This window comes from Dermochelys coriacea, chromosome 7 (genome assembly GCF_009764565.3).
Source record: "Dermochelys coriacea isolate rDerCor1 chromosome 7, rDerCor1.pri.v4, whole genome shotgun sequence".
Lineage (NCBI taxonomy): Eukaryota > Metazoa > Chordata > Testudines > Dermochelyidae > Dermochelys > Dermochelys coriacea.
In genome coordinates, this window is record NC_050074.1 from 123,463,405 (window position 1) to 123,485,047 (window position 21,643).

The 21,643-nt window shown below is 47.6% G+C and overlaps 1 protein-coding gene across 1 annotated transcript; it reads left to right on the plus strand.

Annotated features, from left to right (window-relative positions):
- The first annotated feature begins 1,968 nt into the window (after window positions 1-1,968).
- On the plus strand, window positions 1,969-21,643 carry ACTR1A (actin related protein 1A). Its single transcript, XM_038411342.2, is given in 12 exon segments — window positions 1,969-2,124; window positions 7,976-8,040; window positions 8,770-8,845; window positions 10,465-10,503; window positions 10,505-10,591; window positions 11,590-11,714; window positions 13,633-13,849; window positions 16,464-16,556; window positions 17,514-17,688; window positions 19,350-19,411; window positions 19,810-19,850; window positions 20,647-21,643. Coding segments are annotated over 12 exon segments (1,131 nt in total). The 5' UTR covers window positions 1,969-2,076; the 3' UTR covers window positions 20,750-21,643.

Here is a 21,643-nt window from a genome sequence, read left to right on the forward strand (position 1 = left end):
CGGGGGCCCTATAGAGGAGGAGGAGGAGGAGGAGAGGTGTGAGTGCCCTATGGGGGTGATTAGGAAGGAGGGGAAGAATGCACCCTATAGGGAAGAATAGGGCAGGAGTGGGAATTATAGGGGCCACATGGTGGCAGAATGGGGCCCTATAGGGTGTGAGTAGAGGAGGGGGGAAGCTATAGGGACCATTTGGGAAGAGGAATGGACCCTAAGATTGGAAAACGCCCTAAGGCTGGTAATAGGGCCCCTGAGAGGCTAGTGAGGTTCTAGGCAATACTGGTGCCTCCTAGACTCTGAGCACAGCTAAGAGGCTGTATTAAGGCTATGGGAGACCAACTCATGGTTTTCTGTGGTGGCCCGTTCTTCCCCCTAATCCCACATGGTGGCCTACACTAGCTACAGCTGGGCAGTTTGTGACACACACCTTGTTCTTTTGCCATGGACATTCAGAGTGGGAGGAGGATACCCTCTGATCACTGATCAGGTGTTAATCTCGGTGTCTGCTACAGAGTAGCATAGGCAAAAGCTTCATCTCTGCTACCCATAGCCCAGGTGTCCTAAGTGAAGCTACATGGCATCCTACACATCCTCCTCCTCCCCTATTCTCCCTCATAGAACCCCATTCTTTCCCCAAAGGGTCCAGATAGCTCCCCTCCTCCCCTCTTAGGGCCCCATTACATTCTGAGATCAGAGGCTGCATGTCTGTATTAAAGTTGAGGGCAGTTACAGACTGTTCCTGGAACACTGCCCAGTGTGTAACAAGTTGGTAACTCTTGCCATAAATGACCTGAGGCAGGGTCTCTCTGAGAACCTCCCTCCCTGCCATCAGAACTCACTTGCTAATTGACACATCCATAGAGATTATTGCCCCTCAGAGAAGTTGAAGACTCCCAGACTGCTGCATTAGGCAGCACAGTTTGGGGAGGAGGTGAGCGGCCCTCAGTGGTGAAAGAACAGGTTAAGGTCTATTTAGAAAAGCTGGACATGCACAAGTCCATGGGTCCAGATCTAATGCATCCAAGGGTGCTGAGGGAGTTAGCTGATGTGATTGCAGAGGCATTGGCCATTATCTTTAAAAATTCGTGGCGATTGGGGGAGATCCTGGATTAATAGAAAAAGGCAAATATAGTGCCCATATTTTGAAAAGGGAAGAAAGAGAACCCAGGGAACTACAGACCGGTCAGCCTCACTTCAGTCTCTGACAAAATCATGGAGCAGGTCCTCAAGGAATTTGAAGCACTTGGAGGAGAGGAAGGTGATCAGGAACAGTCAACATGGATTCACCAAGGGAAAGTAATGCCTGACCAACCTATCTATGATGAGATAACTGGCTGTGTGAATATGGGGAAAGCAATGGATGTGATATATCTTGATTTTTACAAAGCTTTTGATACGGTCCCCCACAGTACTCTTGCCAGCAAGTTAAAGAAGTATGGATTGGATGAATGGACTATAAAGTGGATAGAAAGCTGGCTAGACTGTCGGGCTCAACAGGTAGTGATCAACGGCTTGATGTCTAGTTGACTGCCGGTATCAAGCAGAGTGCCCCACGGGTCGGTCCTGGGGCCAATTTTGTTCAACATCTTTATTAATGATCTGGATGATGGGATGAATTGCACCCTCAGCAAGTTCGCAGATGACACTAAGTTTTGTCAGCAAAACTTTTGTCATCAGGGTGTGAAGAAAACACATCCCGATTGGCAAAAGTTTCATCGCCAAAAGCACCGGTGTGGACAGCACTGTCGGCGGGAGAAGCTCTTAGTTTTGCCTACATAAGGGGTAGTGTAGACGTGGCCTAAGTCTCTCTGGTCACTTTATCTGGGTGAACATAAGGCTATGTCTACACTACAGCCTATGTCCGGCAAAACAGACCCCGCCCCCCCCACGCCAGAACCCACCCACAGACTACAATTCCCAAGAAGCCCCGGGCCTCCCCTCCCGTACAGACTACAGTTCCCAGCATGCAGCGCTCATAAAGCGCACAGCGCCCAAGCTGCCCTGCGCTCCCTCTCCGCGCATGCGCCCCGCAGCCCGGGCTGTCCGCTCTCTGGCTGGCGGCTGCGGCGAGTCCCCGCCATGGAGTCCTACGATGTGATCGCGAACCAGCCCGTGGTGATAGATAACGTGAGTCCGGGCCCGGACCCCTCAGGCCGGCACCAGGGAAGGGGGGGCGGGAAAGACACCGCCAGCACGATCCCTTTGTCACCGGGGCCCCGCCCTGCCGCTCCCCCTCCCCGGGCGAGTCCCCTCAGCCCCGCCCCGTCCTGATTTCGGGCTCTCCCAGACTCAGCGACGGGTCAACCCAACTCAGTACGCGCCCTCCTTCCCGCTTTTTAATTGGCTCTCTCGCCTGTCCGTCACCGAGGACGGATCATCCTAACCTGCTGGTTCGACCGGTCTTACCTCGGCGGTGGTGCCCGGGCACGGGAGTGTTTTGATGGCCTGATTGGCTCTCTCGGCTGTCACTCGCATGGGATGCCCTGTCCCTTTGCTACACCTCACGAGCCCCGCCCCTGAGGAATATACCTGCGGTGATTGGCTACCGTGGCTGTCTGTCATAGGTAGAGGCTGGGATCCCAGGACATCTGTGGCTAGTCTGGGCAGGTTTGGGGTGAAGGCTCTGCCCTGACCAGGCACCCCGCATGCACTGCTGAAGTGCCCAGCAGGAGGTGGAGCCTCTCAGAGACACTGCTCCATCCTGAGCTCAGAGGGTATGCCCTGTTCCTGGGGCTAAGAGCTCCCAGCGTGCACTGCTCCATCTCCAGACCAGTGAGAAGTGAGGCTCATGGGGATGACATGACTGTTCCCATAATACACTGCACTGCCTTGAATTTAAGAGTCGGGGCATGGCCTGCAGAGATGACAGGTTCTAGCACATGGCCCTTCTCCTTGATTCAAGCCAGAACTTTAATCTCTGTGGGAGACACCTCCGTATTCTAGATGAGGTTGGCTACATGCCTTAGTGAAGTACTTCAGAGCCCCATGCAGACAGCAGTTTCGTTAGCTCTGATCTGCGGGGCCTCCCAACAACAGGGACTATCCAGTAAAGTTTCAGAGTAGCAGCCGTGTTAGTCTGTCTTCGCAAAAAGAAAAGGAGGACTTGTGGCACCTTAGAGACTAACAAATTTAACAGAGCATACAGTAAAGGATGAGAGAAGGAGGGGGATGGTTTAGAGGCAACCTGATTTGTTACAATGGATCACACACTCGGTCTCCTCCCTTCAGCCCCTTGATGCCAATATTCCAAACAAATTTTACTGTTCGCTTGTCAAATGAGGGGATCCTGCCTGGGCTTCCATTGTTCTCCATCACTTTTGACAAAAGGATTCAGGAATGATAAATGGGCTTGCTTGCCTTGCAGTTCTGAACACACTCCCTGTTTTCTTGTACCTTGCAACTTTAGCCCTTTTAGGATCACGCTTGGACATCCTACCTTGTCTGCCCTTATATTGGGTGATTCCTAATTCCCTCTTGCATTTTCACTGTCCATCCCAATTGGAACCTGGAAATCCACCCATCTCTTGAACTCTTTCGTACCAATGTGCCTTTCCCAGTAACTAATTCCAAATATATTTCAGTGTTGTGACTTGTATGTGTCTGAATGGAAGGCATGACTCTTGTTTTGCTCTTAGGGAAACATCTCAAATTTCCTGTGGCTCCTGCCATAGTTTGTATTGCTGGCTTTTACACCCACAGTTGATGGTTCCCTTTAGGATCGAGGAGAAATGCTGTCTAGAAGTTAGACCAAGGGTTTGACTTGGTAGGCCTGGCTTCTTTTCCTTGTAAAGAGATTTTCCTGAACTGGAATACCATATCTTAACACTTCAAACTTTGAAACCTGGTCCAGACAGTTTGTTCCCCTCTCCCTATTCTCCCACTAACTCTGTGTGACCTTGGGCAGGCTGCTTAACCTCTCAGTGCTTTAGTTGCTTGTGATCTCCTAGGATGAAAACCATGGGAGAAATGCAAAGGAAATGTTATTAGAACTTAACGCTAATAATCTGCAGACACTGCTTGGAGTCGAGCAAGGTATAAAGAGCCATATTAGCATATCTGGTTTCACTTTGTCCCTTACTAGTTAAATTGAGATTTTTCCCAGTATATGTGAGAGAAATAATGGAGCAATTTATGTTGTGAGAGCAGCATTTTTCACTGGCAAGGCTCCCATATCAGGATCTTACAGTGACATTGCAATTTTGGAGCTGTCCGTGAGTGATTAGAGGAAAATGCTAGGAGAGAGAAAGTGGAAACAGTGCATACAATATACTACTGTTCTGCACTTCTTTGTAGTGCCTTTCATCAGAGAGTCTCAAAGGGCTTTACAAAGTTGGCTATTATCTCTGTTTTAGGCATGTAAAATGAGGCAGTGAGACTCGAGAACAGATCCAGAGAGTCCCGATTCCAGTCCTGCTGTTACCACTAGTAATACCTACTCTTACCTATTACTGTTATTTATTGCCAGCTGAAGACTCACGTTTACAGCACTGGTCTTTTGTTGTACAAAGCTGGAGGTTGGGGTTGCTGCATAATACTGGCTTAACACCCCCGCCCCCTTTTTCCATAAGTAATTTGTAAATGACTTGAGTCTCCATTCTATGATGAGTGCCTTGTGGGCAGATTGCCGCACCCCTATGGAGCCTCACCAAAATCAATGGATGGGTGGCCTTGGTGAACATAAGTGTAACCAGTCGAGGTGAAGGGCCAGATTCAGCACTGGCCTCAGCAAGGGCAACTCCACTGACCTCTGTGTAGTCGTCCCTACTTACATGAGGCCTGATCTGAGAGAGGAGAATCAAGTGTGTCTTTGTAATCTGAATGTTGTTGTTTTCCACAGCTGATACAGCACTACTGGATATTGTTTCTTTGACTGAATTTCTTTTTTATAGTCTTGATGTTAGCAAAATAATATCTACCAAAATGGAAGTGAAAGAGGATGGAATATATAATTTCCATAGAGAGTGAGAACAGAGCAGATTTGATCTGTCAGTGAATTCCATGTTTATTCAGATCGTAAACCCATTCAGGGTTAGTGAATCAGTTTTGTAGTCCACTACAAAGCTGGTGAAAGGGGTGTGCTTGTGCTCCCAAAGTTTAGGTATTGTAAACAAAATATATTTTCACTGACTTTTAAAACAATCTTTAGGGTTTCTTTCCCGTATGTAAAATGCAAAACCAATCAGGATAACTGATAAAGGAAGCTTGATAGAGTTTTAAATCTGTTTTAATAAATTTTAATATGCTTTTGGTGTGCAGTGTTGTTGTAGCCAGGGGGGAGATCATATGTTTTTGCTGTACTTAAAATTGCTTCCACCACATTCCTTGAAATGAACTTCATTCCAGGGCAACATAACTCCCCAAAATATTTATTTTAAAACCATGATTCTTGACCTGGCAGTGTCCCTTTAACCACTTAAATTCTTTTCTGTGTGGATCTGTCAGGACAGTGAGCAAAGATTAAATTGATCCATCTATCTAGTGCACACAAGTGTACCTTTTCTTTAGGAAGATTAAAGCGTTTTACAGGGAAACTAAATAGACTGGAAAGCATTGTCAACTCTCATAATAGAGAGATGGCTAACAATTGCGATTGGATTAGTGCCTGGTACTACTGCATTTGGGCCAAGTCCTGCAGGCTCGTGTGTTCCACTGAAGTCCAATTTATGTTTTTGAGGGACAAATAATCTCAACTGATTTTGAACTTTAATAAGTAAGTTTAAAAATGCATCCCTTGCTGGGAACCTCTCAGTGTTAAATAGGAGCATCATTGTTCTCCTGCAGCTGCTTCCCTGGAGCCAGGCATGCTGGCAGTGTACTGAATTATTATCTAGACTAAAATATTAAATAAGAACTGCCTTTGGAGGAGGATGCCTTACTGTATTTATTTATTTTGCTCTTTCCTTCGGTGAATATCAAAGAATGAAATTGTGTATTGCCAAGTATATATTAAAGCTATTGCCTAGGAAACTCAAGACTGTGTTTTGTAGACTAGAATAATGGCTTTGCTCTAAAACTGGTGTCAGAAAAGAGTCCACGTCAAGCTGACCCCATCTCTTATTTCACAGATCATTTCCATCTGTGAGTAGGTTAGTGCAGCCATCCGAGAAAGTTATGGGCCACCAAGCAGGAGTCTACTCTGGGTCGCACAGAACGTCTTAACTGTGCTCTGATGGCAGGATGGGGATGACTCACAGTGCTCCAGCATGGGCGGGGGGTAGGGCACTGGCCTAGGAGGCAAGACCCGGGTATTATTCCTAGTCTGCCACTGATTGGCTGAGTGTTTTGGGGCGAGTCAGTTTGTCGGCCTTCCTATCTGTAACATGACGACAGAGACACTAACCCACCTTTTGGGGGTGCTGTGAGATCTGTGGGTGAAGAGCACTTTTGGTTGTCTGGGATCCTGTGTGGCAGGTAGAACAATCCTCTTGACCTGTAAACCAAGAAACCATGCTGTGGAGTCACTGAAGGTGAATAGAGAACCCCATTATTAGAATCGATTGGCTTCAGCTTGCATCACATGCCTCACTCCACTCTCATGTGTTAATTGCATGCCTTTCCATGAAGGCGCTCGTTTTCAGTGTCCTGAGTGAGTAAACCATGATTATCTCCAGAGAGAGCATGTGAGATTCTGTTGTTTATACTAAAAACCAGGGAGTTTCCCTGAGATCACTCTTTGTTTCAAGATGGTGCTCCTATAGAAAGGGGAAGAGGAAGTGGAGGAGGGGAGAGGATCTGCAGTGATTGTGGTAGCAGCCACATTCCCAGGATGTATCCTGAAAATATCCATGAGGATTTGCTGTTTGGTCTGAGAGGTTTCTGCAGCTCCAGGAGGTCAGCTGCCCAGGCCAATTGTTACCAAAGATTCAAAGTGCTCAATTTTTAACTACTCTACATGCTGCTCCTGTGGGGTTTTTCTGCTTTGAATAGTGCCTCCCTGCCTCTCAAAAAAATAAAATAAAATAAATCTACCGTCCTTGCTGTATCCAGCCTCTTCTCACTGGCTTCCTCTTGAATCCAATCCAAGCTCCTTTTTGCGTCCGAAGCCCTGTGCAATTTAGCTCCCACACTGCTCTCTGCTCTTGTTTCCTTTTGCTCTCTACTTGTCCCCATAGCTCTGCCGAGGCTGCGCACCTATTATTGTTGGCCCCAGTCATGGCCCAGGACTCCATTGTGCTAAATGCTGTATAGCCACAGAACTAAAAGTCTGTCCCTGCCCCAAAGGGCACACCCCCTTAGCTTCTTCTCCCGGCCTCAACTCCAGTCTGTTTTCCATGTGGTTCTCCCCTTAATACTCCTCCCTGGCTCAGTCATCCACGCCTCCATCCTTTCCTCCAGAGCCCATCTTCAGGCATGCTTCTTCTGAAAGGCCTGTGAACCCTCCTCCTGCCCTTCTAAGACACGAAACTGGCATGGTTTTGCTAAACTCTGCCATATAATTATTTGCTTTGTGTTGCCCTCTCCGCCACCTGTATATTGTTCAGATTAGACCAGCGGCCTGTTGGGGTGGAGGCCTCTTTTCCTGTGTCTGTTGAGCCCGTAGCATACTTCTGATGTTAAACAGGTGACAATGTTCGGGTCTAAAATAATTTGCTGTATGACGCAGACTCCGCTTTCTGGGATTGCTCTGTGCACCCGTGTGACGGCTGAGAGGAGCTGATACTTTTTGCTGACGTTCCTAGGCCTTCACACTCGAGGCCTGCACAGCAAGGTGTTGTCAGTGGAAGGTGGAAATTACTCCCTCCTGAGCACACACTGTAAAGCACATCTTCTTGAGGAAGAACTTGTCTGGATTTCGATCGTCCGTGCGGGGGGCTTTCTTCATGCGGGGTTGACATGATATAGGGGAGGACTGTTCGTGCTCCATTTAACATGCTACTTGTTTTTAAATTGTTGTGAGCACAAGTGCCATGTGACTGACATGCAGAATTATTCAATATTATTTATTTGTTTTTCACACGCTTCTCTGTTCCTCCCACAGGGCTCGGGTGTGATCAAGGCAGGTTTTGCAGGTGACCAGATACCGAAGTACTGTTTTCCAAACTAGTAAGTACTCTAGTAACTCTGGTGGGGTTTTGTAGTTGCTCTGAGTATCCCAGACCATTTGCAGTCTACATAGAAGGGAGGAATGGTCTTGTGGTTTAAGCAAGTGTTGGGAATCTGAAGAAGTAGGTTTTATCTCTGGCTCTGTCACTGGGATAATACTCACCTTCCAGAGGTGTCCTGGAGCTGAGTTCAGTAATGTTAAATGCTCTGAGATTGCCTGAAGTTGCTAAAAACGTGCAAAGGATAATTATGTATCGCTTTAGTCAAGTCCCGTGGGCTCCCAGTAACTGGTTGTAGTTGTAGAACTATAGAGAGACCAAAGGTGGAATTAATTTAACCCCAGTACAATGGTCACCCTGCTCTTAGACAACTGAGGTACTCTGGAAAACTGAGAAAACAAAAGCAGGATGGGTAAAAAATACCTTTTATATATTTATTCTGAGTCCAGTTCTATCATCTTTACTCCTTTAAAATGGCTGTGGAAGTCAATGGGAGCTGTAGCTGAGAAAAGACTCCAGGATCCGGATGCCTGGGCACCACTGACAGCTGTTAGTTCACCAGACTCACTCTCTTTCCCAGGGGTGTATGTGTGCTCACCCAGGAGAAGGGGTCCCTTGCACCATTGCTAGCAATAGCTTCTCAGAAAACAGAGAAGCACTGACCAGTTAATGCTCAGGTACGTATCCTGTCTTGCATGAGACTCACTAATACTTGTAACCTCCATTGTAGTGTGGGCAGACCAAAGCACGTTCGTGTCATGGCTGGTGCTTTAGAAGGGGACATTTTCATTGGGCCAAAAGCAGAGGTAAGAGTGCCTGTTTATCAGGGATCCCCATGTGTCTGGGTATCGGCTCCGTGGGGATGTCATAGTTCCCAGCTGAGAAGAGTTGCAGCACTAGTGGAGGGCAATGTTACCACTGAAAGTGGAAGAGCTGTGAAGGGGAGTAGTCTAGACTTTCCAGTCCAGGTGCGCCTGCAGCAAGCTGATGTTCGTGCCCTTCCCCTGGGTGGTAGTGTTAGTTGTTTCAGCTAAACATGTTTTATATTAGCTCAGAAACTGCGGAGTCTTTCTCTGCTGTCCCTGTTCTCTGCGCCTGTAGAAGGGTAGTATTTCTTTTAGACAACATCCCTGTCAAAAGGGACATAAAACTAATGTTCCTGATCAGATATGATTGTTACGGGAGTCCATAGCCCTTTCCTAGAGGGGATTTCCACCCCCCAGTGTCCTGGCTTGATTCCAATTGGACAATTACATCCTCCCTCCCTAATCTCCCCTACAGTTTTGAATTGGATACAACATACATTGACTGCTACGTGATGGTGCTGTGGGGTGTTAAACAACTGCCGTCCTTCTCCCCAGAGGTGGCTGCATTTTAGTGGGGCGTGATGGGATTCGGTAACAGGTTCCTATCTCTCTGTCACTGGGTACAGTTGTGCCTCAGTTTCCGCTCCAGATCTGTGTTTCAGCCTCCTCCTCTGATCTGCAGTCTCTCTCTTGTCGTAGGCCAGTTGATTTTTTTTTTATAAGTTCTTTGACCCTCTGGCCACAGCAAGAGAGTCTTCCTTGGGCTAAACGCTTCCATCCTTCACGCATCCAACTTCACCCCCTGTTGATGCAGGGCTGATCAGTGCCAATAGCAGTCCTTCCTCCAGCAACTGCCCCTGTTTGATGCACAGGGTGGAGGTGGATTTCATTCTACCCTGCCTGGACACCCCTGTTGCAGGCCCCAGAAACAGGAAGCTAGCCCATAGCCTCCTCCATCACTCACTTCACTCCTCTCTGGGTCCTCCTATTTCTGGCCTTTCTCTAGCCAGCTCACAGTTCCTTCTTGCGCTGCAAGAATCCCCATCTCTAATGGTCGAGAACCTTAAATACCAGATCTTGCTTTGCTTCTGGTTCCATAGCCTGAGCAAGGAAGATTGCCCTATATAGTCCTGTCTTGCCCAGCACATAGTCCCATGAATCCCTCCAGACTACAAACCCCCCATTAACAATCCTGTCTGTGGCTGAACTTGGCCTATAGACTCTCCTAAAGGTCAGTGCACACCCCCATTAGAGCTTCCCATCATGCAATAAACTAGAGCAGCCAATGTACCAGTTTATGGATATTGTATATCAGTTTCTGAGACTGTAGGGATGAAGGTGCTGTATAATACAAGATCTGAATGTGCTGTCAGTATAAAAAGACCTTACTTATAACCTGGGAATACTGGGGGAAAGGAGTTTGTGGTTAATTTACAGTCCTGGCCTCTTAAAAATTCCTCCTATCCTTTTTAATTAATACAAACATTCAGTGTTTTTCTTGGACTTACAGCAAGCAGATGCATCTGTAAGAGGAGCAGTGTCACTAGAAATGGGCGGTGAGGAATATGTTTGGAAATCTCACTGAAAGTCGTGTTACGTTGTCTTTTCTATGTGGCTAGGAGCACAGAGGTCTGCTCTCGATCAGATATCCCATGGAAACATGCATAGGTGAAGGACTGGAATGACATGGAGCGCATCTGGCAGTATGTGTATTCGAAAGACCAGCTTCAGACTTTCTCAGAGGAGGTGAGATTCCATGCAGGCCCAGGCTTTGTTGCTAAGTGTGTCAGCTATGGGGTACATCTGGCACCTTTCTTTGCTTTTCCCTGCAGAAGCTCTAAATGTACCTGTTCGTTAATCAAAAATTATTGCTTCCATTAGACCTCAGCCAAGAAGTATGCAAGCAGAATGACCTTGTGGCTAATCTGATACTGTTGCTTTACCGATGATCCAGCATTCATGCCCCGCACTCACATTCTCCCCAATGCAGCATCCCATTATTTCTGAGCTAGGCCGGGTGCTCCTAATCGTTCCTGTTCTGCTTTATCCGCTCACCAAATGTTTACTAATGAGATTGTTTGAAAGGAAGGAGGAGTAAACCCTGTGCACTCAACCTGGAGAGAGAGAGAGAGAAAGAAATAAAATAGGGCAGCCTCTGCGAGATGTACTGCGAAATGGCTCTGGAAGTGGCTTAGAAGCGTTTCTGCAGCATGGTGATGAACTGAAGCCTGCAGCCCCTAGTCAGGGCCTGTGTTTTAAAGGCAGCCCTGCTGGAAAACTTAATGATGGACTTCTGAGTGGACAGATAGAAAAAAGATCCATTCGGTCACGGAAAGGGATAGTCCCCTATAGTCTGTTCCACAGGGCTCTGTCTAACTGGCCCAAGTCCTGAGGATTCTCCAACCCTTCCAGTGGGAGATTATTCCACAGCCTCTGAGATCTCACTGATTGGCAGTGTTCCCTCATTCCTTAACTTCATCCCACATTGCTATTTATATCCCTGCGGTGCCTAAAGTGCACGAATAAACAGAGTTTATTAATTTTTTAAATAATTAATATTTAATAACAGAGTTATTCTGGAACGCATTTCCAATCATGCCCCCAATCCGTATGGACACTCGCAACTGTGGGGAGGGAGAGAGCCCCACTCCTACCTCTAGCTGGGATAGAGCGTTCCAGCTGCAGTGTTCAGAGCCCCAGAATGAACCCCTCTGCTGAGTTCTGTTTGTCCTCTATTAAACTAGCATCCTGTGCTCCTGACGGAGGCTCCCCTGAACCACGTAAGAACCGAGAGCGATGCTGCTGAGGTTTTCTTTGAGACCTTCAACGTGCCAGCGCTTTTTATCTCCATGCAAGCGGTGCTCAGCCTGTAAGTATCTTCCCCTTTCTCTGCACGGCCTGAGCAGAAGGGCAGAAATAAAATTCAAGTGAGGTTGTCCTGAAAGCCAGCCGTTCCTTTGGAGGATGACTATTTAAATGGGGACTACTTGGCCCTTCCCAAAACCACAGGGGCGTTTGGGTCAAGCTCTGATGTTTGCAGCTTTGTCCCATGTGTAATTCTGTTGTTAACCTCCTGGAAAGAAGTAGAAATATACCAGCTATTAGGCTCTTTTTGAAAAATCTCTCCAGTCATTGCTAGTGTAACAAGGTCCACCACACGCAAATCCCTGTAAAAGCCACAGTCTGCAACTTTGCACCCTAGATCACCCAAGCATCTTGGGCATCTTAAAGCAGGAGCCAATACTGCCTGACCTAGAAGACCCAGCTTTGTTAACCAAGGCTGCAGCAGGCTCAACCTCTGTTTGGTCCAGCCATGGCTAAAGGGGGCAGAACGCCACACTGAAAAGGTTTGAGTAGCAGCAATGTTAGTCTGTATCCGCAAAAAGAACAGGAGTACTTTTGGCACCGTAGAGACCAACAAATTATTAGAGCATAATTTTTCGTGGGCTACAGCCCACTTCATCGGATGCATAGAATGGAACATATAGTAAGCGCACAAACGCACGCACACACACAGAGAGAGAAGGTGGAAGTTGCCATACAAACTGTAAGAGGCTAATTAATTAAGATGAGCTATTATCAGCAGGAGAGAAAAACTTTTGTAGTGATTATCAAGATGGCCCATTTAGACAGTTGACAAGAAGGTGTGAGGATACTTAACATGGGGAAATAGATTCAATATGTGTAATGACTCAGCCACTCCCAGTAGGGGTCAGTTCAGCTCCACTTGTGGGAGTGCTGGTATAAACAAGGGCAAGGATCTCGTTGGCATTTGTAATAATACCACCATGTCATCTAGGTCTGCCTGCAGTAGTGGTTTGTGGTCGTTACAATGCTGGTGGCTGCTGGTGCCTTGAGTAAATTAGTGACCCATGGTTGTTACCATTGCGGGAGGTAAACGGTTGGTGGCAATGGTGGAGGAAAGGCTAGTGTATCCAAAGCAGTATCTCTCGCCCGCTGGCCTGGCATTGCAGCCATATTGTGCCCGCTGTGGAAAGCTCTGGGCTCATGCTGCATACCAGCAGTACTCTCTAGGCAATGTGAGGCACCTGAGCTGGCCGACATAGTGATTCCTGCCCCTCCAGTGGCATTAGAGTATGGCATTTTGGGAGATGGGGTGAGCAGGGAACTGTGTGTGACTGGCTGGCTAAAAGAAGGATTTGCAGAGTTCATCTGCAAGGACTTCTGTCCTGGTCTTTACCAAGCCATATTAAACCAATGGAGGCTTTATAAAATGGCTGTATTTTGTGCGCTGTCCAGTTTCAAATGGATCAGCTAGTGAACCTGGGATTAGTCCTATTTCTTTTCAAATCCTTCTCTTTTTTTATTAGTAACCCACTAAATTGTTAAATGCATTTTTTAACTCTTAATATAGTATTCTTCATTCCGGTCATTTTTCTTTCTGCATTTCGCTTATGAAATTGGACTGATCAATTTTACTTTCTCACTTTACCAACGTTTACATATATTGATTATAACTACTTATTTCGATCCATGGTGCATTTTGTAAAATGTTATTTAAAAACAATCACCCCAAATCCTGCATCAAGGTCAAAATTAAACAGAGTTCCTCAGAATTGAAAAAACTACTTTTAAAAAAAAAAAAAGTAGAAATGCCCATTTCAGAAGTAAGCTGAATTATTCTGCAGTTATTTGATTCTCTCCATTGCTTTATGATTTGTCTGTAGTGTAAACATGGTGTCCGTTGGGCCAGGTACAAGTTCAGGTGACACTTATGAAATTTTCTGCCTGTCACTCAGATACGATCTTTCCCTCCTTTGTTGCAGTTACGCTACAGGGAGAACCACAGGGGTGGTGCTGGACTCCGGGGATGGCGTTACCCATGCGGTTCCTATTTACGAAGGGTTTGCCATGCCTCACTCCATTATGCGGATCGATATTGCTGGCCGCGATGTATCCCGCTTCCTTCGCCTTTATCTCCGGAAAGAAGGCTACGACTTCCACACGTCATCAGAGTTTGAGATCGTCAAAACAATCAAAGAGGTGCCCTGCTGTCTGTGATTGGTCTAGGGGTGATTTCTGCAGTGATGAGCCAAGGAGTCTATGCAGTGGGGGATGCAGATCCTTAATGGCCAGCTCCTTGATGGCAGTCTTGGCAGTGGGGCCCCTAAAAACTGAATAGGCCATTGAGCCAGAACTCCCCTCTGATTCCGACAGAGGCTCTCTTCATGTCAGGGCTGAGACACGTAGGCCGGTCAGCTTGGGGGAGGCTTGCATTGCCAATGCCTGTGCTGTACCGGTTGTGCAGATAAATGCAGAACTCCAGTCCCAGGGCTGGCAGGGTGGCACCTTCCATTAGCACTAAAGTCCTCTTCTGAGGAAAAAGGACTAGTTAAATCTGTGCCGGATGTAAATGAGAAGTGTGAAATCTTCCATAATCCACTATTTACAACGATAACATTTAAAATGCAGTGCCCAGATTAGAGACACTCTTCTTAGGAGCCCCGACCTAAACAATATTTTGTGATCATTTGCGGCAAAGTCTCTCACAAATATGCACACTCCAGGAAGTAAACAAACCTGAGCCATCTTGGCTACTGTTGTGTTAGAAACACAGAGGAAGGCAGCTCATCTCTGCCAAAGAAGAGGACAAAACTGAGGTGGGGGGGGAGGAAGATGAATATTTTAATTACAAGAGTGACTGATTCTTAGGAGTAGCTTTGCTTCTCTCTTTGGATCTCGTCCAGCAGTTTCGAACACACACAGGGCTCCCACTGATTGATTGCAAAGGAGGCTTTGCCTCTCTAGGTGCTGAGCTACTGGAGTGATAGCATAGAAATCAGAGTGCAGGATCAGTCCGGTAGTGATTAGAGCCCTTGAATTTCTGACTCTCGTTGCTGTGTAGTGACATCTGGTGGATAACTGCCACGCTGCATAATCCCGTCACATAATTGCTGTCTGTACAGTTGGTTTAAGACTGATGATGCATGTGCCTGGTCACAGTCTCTGATCTCCTGCCAGCAAGAGAGTGAGAGAAGATAGAAAATGTGCTCGTGGCTTGGGAGTCAAATTCAAGTGCAGCTGCTTAGATTGCTAAGTGAGAGGCACCCACACTTGCTCACTGCAGCAGCTGAGTGACTTCAGTCAAATGCACAAAGCTCTGGAGGTGTGAGGCTTGTGGGTGGTTGTTCTGTTACCTGTGGCGGTGTTGTTTCTGTTTTGTGAGTGCTGATTACAAGAGAGGATGGGCTGACATTTCAGTGGCTGGAGAGAAATATAGAAGATTCTCTTCAGCTCTTCAAAAGTGACTAGGAAACATCCTGTAGCTCCCATGCCTTGCAAGATGCCGGGCTTGATAGGATGGGGAAAAGTGAGAAACATGCATGCTTCCAAATCGGTGGTATATTGCACCTTGGAAACGCTCGTACAAATGGCCAGAGTCCTTGGTGCGTTTTGCCTCTTAGAAAATAAACAACGAAACCGCCTTTATTGTAATCTCTGCTCTAGCTCTTGGGCTCACCATCTCCCAGGAAGGTGTTGACTTCTTGAACCTTACCGTTATGAAAGCTGAGCTCCAGAACAAAAATGGAGATGAGCCCAGACTTGCATGCTGAACCTCCTCACTAGCGAAGCTGGGGGAGTGGAGAGTTAGCACATACAAGAGCTTTAAATTTGCTTTTCCTTCCCACACTGCCCCCCCCCCCCCCCCCCCCAGTATTTCCTGGTTCACCGCAGAGATGCCAGAATTCATCATTCTCCAACAAATACCAAGGGTTGCAGTGAGATTTCTGCTATTGGTTTTTACCAAGGCAGCAGGCAGTGCTGCCAGCTCATGATTTTATCACAAGCTTTATTGTTTGATTTCCTTAAAGACCCAGGTTGTGGAGACAAGGGATAAATATGAGAATCTCTACTTACTTTTTTTTTTTTTTTTTTTTTTTTTAATGAAAGTTTGTAGCCCTCCTGGTTGTGGAGAAAACCTGAGTGTGACCTAAAGGCTTAAAACCAGGAGGAAAAATAAAAAAGAAACCCTAATTTATTATTTGTCATATGATATTTAAACCAATAATGATTTTTTTTGGTGCCTGACATGATTTTTGAAGGACTGGAGTTGGTGGTGCTAAGGATTTCAGAGAGAATAATTTTTAAAAGGATTTTTAACTTGCTTCAGCCTGGTCAGCAAGGACAGTAGCAGTGGATTTCTGGGCTTAACCCTTTCTTTTTTTATTCTTTGCATTTTGACTTTCACACTGTTTCCTTTCTAACTAGCTTGTGGAGTTGCCTGGCAAGCATTTCCATCTCTCTGATACGTGCGTCCCAAAAAGGGACCAAGTCAAAATAGCAAAGCTTCTTGCAGAACAAAAAGGTCACAAAATTTCTATTTGAAAATATCAGAATGTTTTTGTTTCCCCATGAAGCCTTATAGGGGCTAAGCTGCCAGGAGTCTTTGGTGCATCATGGGAGATGTAGCGCAGCTAGAGAGTGGGGACCAGAATGAGGTACCTCAGTGGCTCAGGGTAGAATAACAAACGTTTCAGTTCAGATTGATCTGAAATATTTGTTTGTCCCGACAGAAGGTTCTGCTAAAATTTGCTCTCTTCCCAGAGGAAAACATTTGGTTAGGAGCCCTGCTCATCTGCCTGCATTCCCTTTGCAGCGTGCCTGTTACCTGTCAATAAACCCACAGAAGGACGAGACGTTAGAGACCGAGAAAGCCCAGTACTACCTGCCAGATGGAAGCACTATTGAGGTGCGTAAGGACAAATACTAAGTTATTCTTCATAAGAAGCTCAATGTTAGTAGAACGTCCTGGCCCTCTCACTGCAGGGTCTGGGATGTCTTGACAGAAATCTCTTGCTAAAATGTGGCTGCTGTGGGGACAGGATTTCTCTTGTAAATGGTTAGAATAGTTCCTTATTGATTTCTTTCTAAAGACCTACAGTGATTGAACCAATTGATAAATGGTTTCTGATAAATACAGCTTCCCCCCTGAGGATCGCTGCGCACCCGTAACTCATTGAAATCCCAGTGATCCAGAAACATGTGCTGTTCCTGGCTAATGGCACACGGCTTGCTGTTAAATCAGTGACACGGAGACCTCAAGTGCAAGGGGTCTGCACTAGGAGGTTCTGATGCAGGATCAGGACAGGATGAATGGGTCTCAGCGTACTGCAAATCCAGCAGCAACCTGTAGATGGGGTTTATCTCCTCTAGCAGCACAGAAAGAAAACCTAAAGGTGAAACCTTCCGGATGAGGACGGGAAGGAGTATGGGGTTTTTTTTCCTCTAGCCCACCAGACTTGGAATTAGGAGGTCTGGGTTCTGCTCCAAGCTCTGCTGCTCATTTACTGTGGGGCTAGGAGCAAGTTGCTTCCTCAGTTTCCCCTCTTCCCCCCCTCTATAAAGTGGGAGTAATAATTTACTTAGTACTTTAGTGGCATGTTGGAGCTTGCTTCATGTTCATGAAATTTTTGGATCTATGAAGCTACATGGGTTATTGTGTGTTAAAGGGAGCAGCCCATCAGCCTTGTGTTCCTCATCAGGATGTTAATGATGTCACACAAACATCTGGTAAGTCAGAGAGACTCTTTGTAACTCGCTGATGTTTTGGTCATTGAAGGGTTAAGCGGCTCTGCTATACACGCATAGGCCACGCTACTGCTTGTGCCGCACTGGAAGCTAACCTGTTCCCTTGTGTTGTTTGCAGATCGGCCCTGCCCGTTTCCGAGCCCCCGAGTTACTGTTCCGGCCTGACCTGATTGGAGAAGAGTGCGAGGGGCTGCACGAGGTGTTGGTGTTTGCTGTTCAGAAATCTGACATGGACCTGAGGCGAACGCTCTTCTCCAACATTGTGCTCTCTGGGGGCTCCACGCTCTTCAAAGGTCTCTTTGCCTTCCGACTGGGCACGACGCCTTGAGCCGAATTCCCCTGGACACCACTGGGGGTGGGGGGTGAGGTCATGGAATCCTAGGAAAGCCCCGTTAGATCCTGCAGCTGCTCTCAAAGGGTCAGGGAAGGAGTGAGGCTTTGTCTAGCTTAGCAATGGAGACGCCAACACTTCCCTGGGAAGACGATGCCACAGCCTGAGACTTCATTCTTTTCTCCAAAACCTCTACCAACATCCAGTCTCATCCCGTTACTCCTAGTCATACCCCTAGATAATCCCTTCCCTGCTTGGAATTGCCTCTCAAGCTTCTGTAGACCAAAGTAGAGACCCTTGGCATCCGGCTCCCACACGTGTCGTTGATGCTCTCCCCTTGCTATCGTGTCCTTCCCCTTCTCCCATCATCATTTTGCCTAAGAAAGCACTGAACAGCCAGGCTCTTTCTGCTCTTCCATTGTGCCGTTTTAGGGCAGTTTCTTTATTAAATCCCTAGAAAGCTGGTGCACCTCCTGAAGGTCTTTGCTTTGGTGGCAGGGCTATTGAAATCCCCCCAGGCGTGAACTGAGCAGGTGCAATGATTGTAGCCACATCCACGTCTGGATGTCCCTGCCCACCTTAGAATGGGGGCGATAAGAGAAGGATGTAGAGGGAGAGATTGCTCTTATAGCCAAGGCGTGTGTTACACTCTGAGATGATGCTAATGGAACAACTAGCTCCTAGTTGTAATAGAAATCCCAAGAACTCTGACACTCCAGCAGGAGTCAAGGTGCAAACACTACTCATATAGATGAGTCTCTCCTGGGCCCTCCCGATCTGTGCTTTTCAGGAGTCACCCAAGACCACTTCCTCAGTGCAAGCCTCCCTGAAAGTCCCTCAGAAGCAGAGTCTGTGTTAAAGGCCACAGACTCCTCCCACTTCCCAGCATGCTTTGCAATGAAATGAGTGACGCCAGGCTCGCCTTTCCCCCACTCTCTGCTCTGAGGGAATCGGACATGCTCATGGGGCTTACTCCTTCCACTTTGTGGCAGGGCTGCTCTGCACCATGGCATGAGTCCACCCCTCTGGTAAGAGGATGAAACTCTCCAGGACCTGCTTCCTGGTCCTCTGGTAGCCCTGGAGGGACAGGAATTGAGGGGGGAAGGGTGCGCCTACCCAACCTTCTCTGAGCTTTGTGGTTGGGAGACTGACTCAACCAGATAGAAACAGGAGGCCAAGCCTACCTAGCTCTTCTGAGACTTCTCCTTTCTCCCCAGGGACAGCTTGTCTTCTCGCTTGTCCAGATAAAGCCATTCCGCTGATCCCGGCCGAGAATGGTGACCTTTGGAGGGAGTAGGTTGCCTAGGAGGATGAATCCAGTTATTACTAGCACTAATCTTGGTTAGTGTGTAGGGACCAACCAAGGTCAGGGCCCAGTGGGCTAAATGCTGTAAAAATACAGAGTGGGACAGCTCTAAATTATACAAAGCTCCTACATCCGCTGTATCAGGATCTTCTTTCTGGTTATGCTCTGTGGGCTCCCTGAGCCTACCAAGGACTCTGGCTTGGGCTCAAGGGCCATTCCCCGCAGTATTTTGTGCGGAGCATTGTTGCATCTGCAATAACTGATTGGGGGCCGTGATCAGAGGCCCAAACTAAAGGCAACTTTCCTTTTCTGTGCAGGCTTTGGAGACAGGCTCTTGAGTGAAGTGAAGAAACTAGCACCCAAGGACGTCAAAATAAGGGTAGGGGTGCTCTTTCTCGAGGTTTCCTGGCCTGCCTTTCCCCTACCATGCACCGGCGAGGTTCAGCAGCCTTGAGTCCCTTGGAGACACCAGGCTGAGGTGTCCGCTGGCCTGCACTTCCAACCAACTCCAGCTCTTCCAGAATAGCCCGGGCACCCTGGCGGTGGCTGCTCTTAGCGCTGAAACCCATTTGGGCTCTGGAGAGAGGGGTCCTGCTGGCAATGCAGCCCACCTCCAGAATCTCTGGCCATGGTCATCCGCTGGCAGTGCAGCTTGATGGCAAAAGCAGTCCCGATGCAGGTGTCTGATGGGTGGGACTGACTGGGGGGGAAGGTAACTGGAGAGCAGCTTGTATCCTGGGGACAATATTAATCTGCATTCCCTGCCTCTCCTTTCAGATATCTGCTCCTCAGGAGAGATTATATTCCACGTGGATCGGGTACGTACTGCAGAGCGACACCATAAAGTACTTTGGCCTCCAAGCCTGGCTTTAACTGTGTAGCTCAAACCTGGGCCCTGCTCGCACTACAGTTAGAGCCAGGGTAGCCCCGACCATACTGGGTCATGTTTGTTGTGAGCAGGGTTGTGGTCTTGTGTCTCATCTTGGGCGTGGTCTGTTCATCATAAAGCCATGCTGGACTCAGCACAGTCATAGGTGCAGCCTCTGCCAAGGAAACACTGCTATCCTGTTGTGGTCTCCCCAATCCTCCCAGGCTCATCTCATCCTGCACCATCCCAGTCAGTGGGAGCAGGCCCTTGGATGGTAGAGTCTGGAGCTGGATTCCCCTCTCATTGATACCAGTTACTTCAGTGGAGTTACTGCTGATTTAGACCAATAAGCGAGAGGGGAATTGGGACCATAGGCTCCTATCTGACCGTGCCCATTTAAGGTGCTGTTGAAATAAGAAAACCCACTTTGCTGGCAACGCCTGTGTTTTGCGACTTGCTGGCTGTTGGTGCAGTTTCAGCTCCCCCATGGACAAAGCATGGATGATGGTGGCTGAAAGCTCAGCATAACCAGTGTGGGCCTAAAGCAAACTGGGATTCGGTTTGTAAGCTCTTTGGGGCAGGAGCTCTCTCTCTGTGTTTGCACAGCCGTTAGCACCTGGGGTTTTGGCCCCTGACAGCAGCCTGGAGGTGCTGCTGCAGTCCAGATAACACACGAGGGAACAAGACCCACACTAGGAGCCCTTGGCTTGTCCCACTGTGCTAACACACTCACTTGTTCCCCCCAGGGGCTCTATTCTGGCCTCGTTGGACACTTTTAAGAAAATGTGGGTTTCAAAGAAGGAATACGAAGAAGATGGAGCCCGTGCCATCCACCGAAAAACCTTCTAGCCTGGGACCCGTCCTAAACTTGCTTTTCTGAGTCCGAGTGTCTGTGAGGAGCTCTGTGTGTGTGTGTGCGCACGCGTGCAAACATGGCCCTGGAATGTCACGGAGGAAAGAGGAGGAGAAGGATTAGATAACTTTTTTTTTTTTTTTTTTAAACTGTAGGAGGAAAAATAACCAGGCCCCATTTCTCTGGTATGACCCATTCCCCTTTGATCTTCACTCCTCTTGTAGCCACCTCTCACTCTAGAGAAAGGGAATGGCTTAGAAATGGAACAGCTGGACAGAAGGGATCTGACCACTGCAAGTCAACTAGTCAGGTTGTAGTCACGTAGCCTAAGACTCCAAACCCTGGTGTGTCCTTACCCTACGGCACTCCACAGCACTGGCTGCTTAGCTCTTTGTGGGTGCTCAGCAGCGAGTGTCTCACAGGCCAGTTCTTTTTATTTTATTTTTATTTTATACAGAAAAAACACATTGGGAGCAGTTACAACCCCCTCCACTTTTGTGTGTGTGTGTGTGTGTGTGTGTGTGTGTAAACTCTTAGCCTGCTCCATGGGTATGGACCACAACCGCACAGCTGGAGCAACTGCTGATAGGACTTAGTTTGTATTGCATGGTGTAGGTCACAATCACCCCTCCTCTGCTCTGATTGATTGTACTAGCCGGTTATGATCGTAGTCTCTTGTTCACTGACGTTCCTTCTTGTGAAGCAGGTGCCCAGGGTGGGTACAAAGGCACTAGTGTGTTTGCTTTGATTTTGTTTTGAGAGGTTTACAGTGCTGTGTCCTCTCTCTGTAAGAGAGGAAACGGCATTTTCCCCCTTTCTCCCACAGCAGGGTCAAGAAACCATCCATTTTCAGCCAGACAAAACCTCTTCCATTTGATCCGTCCTTGGGC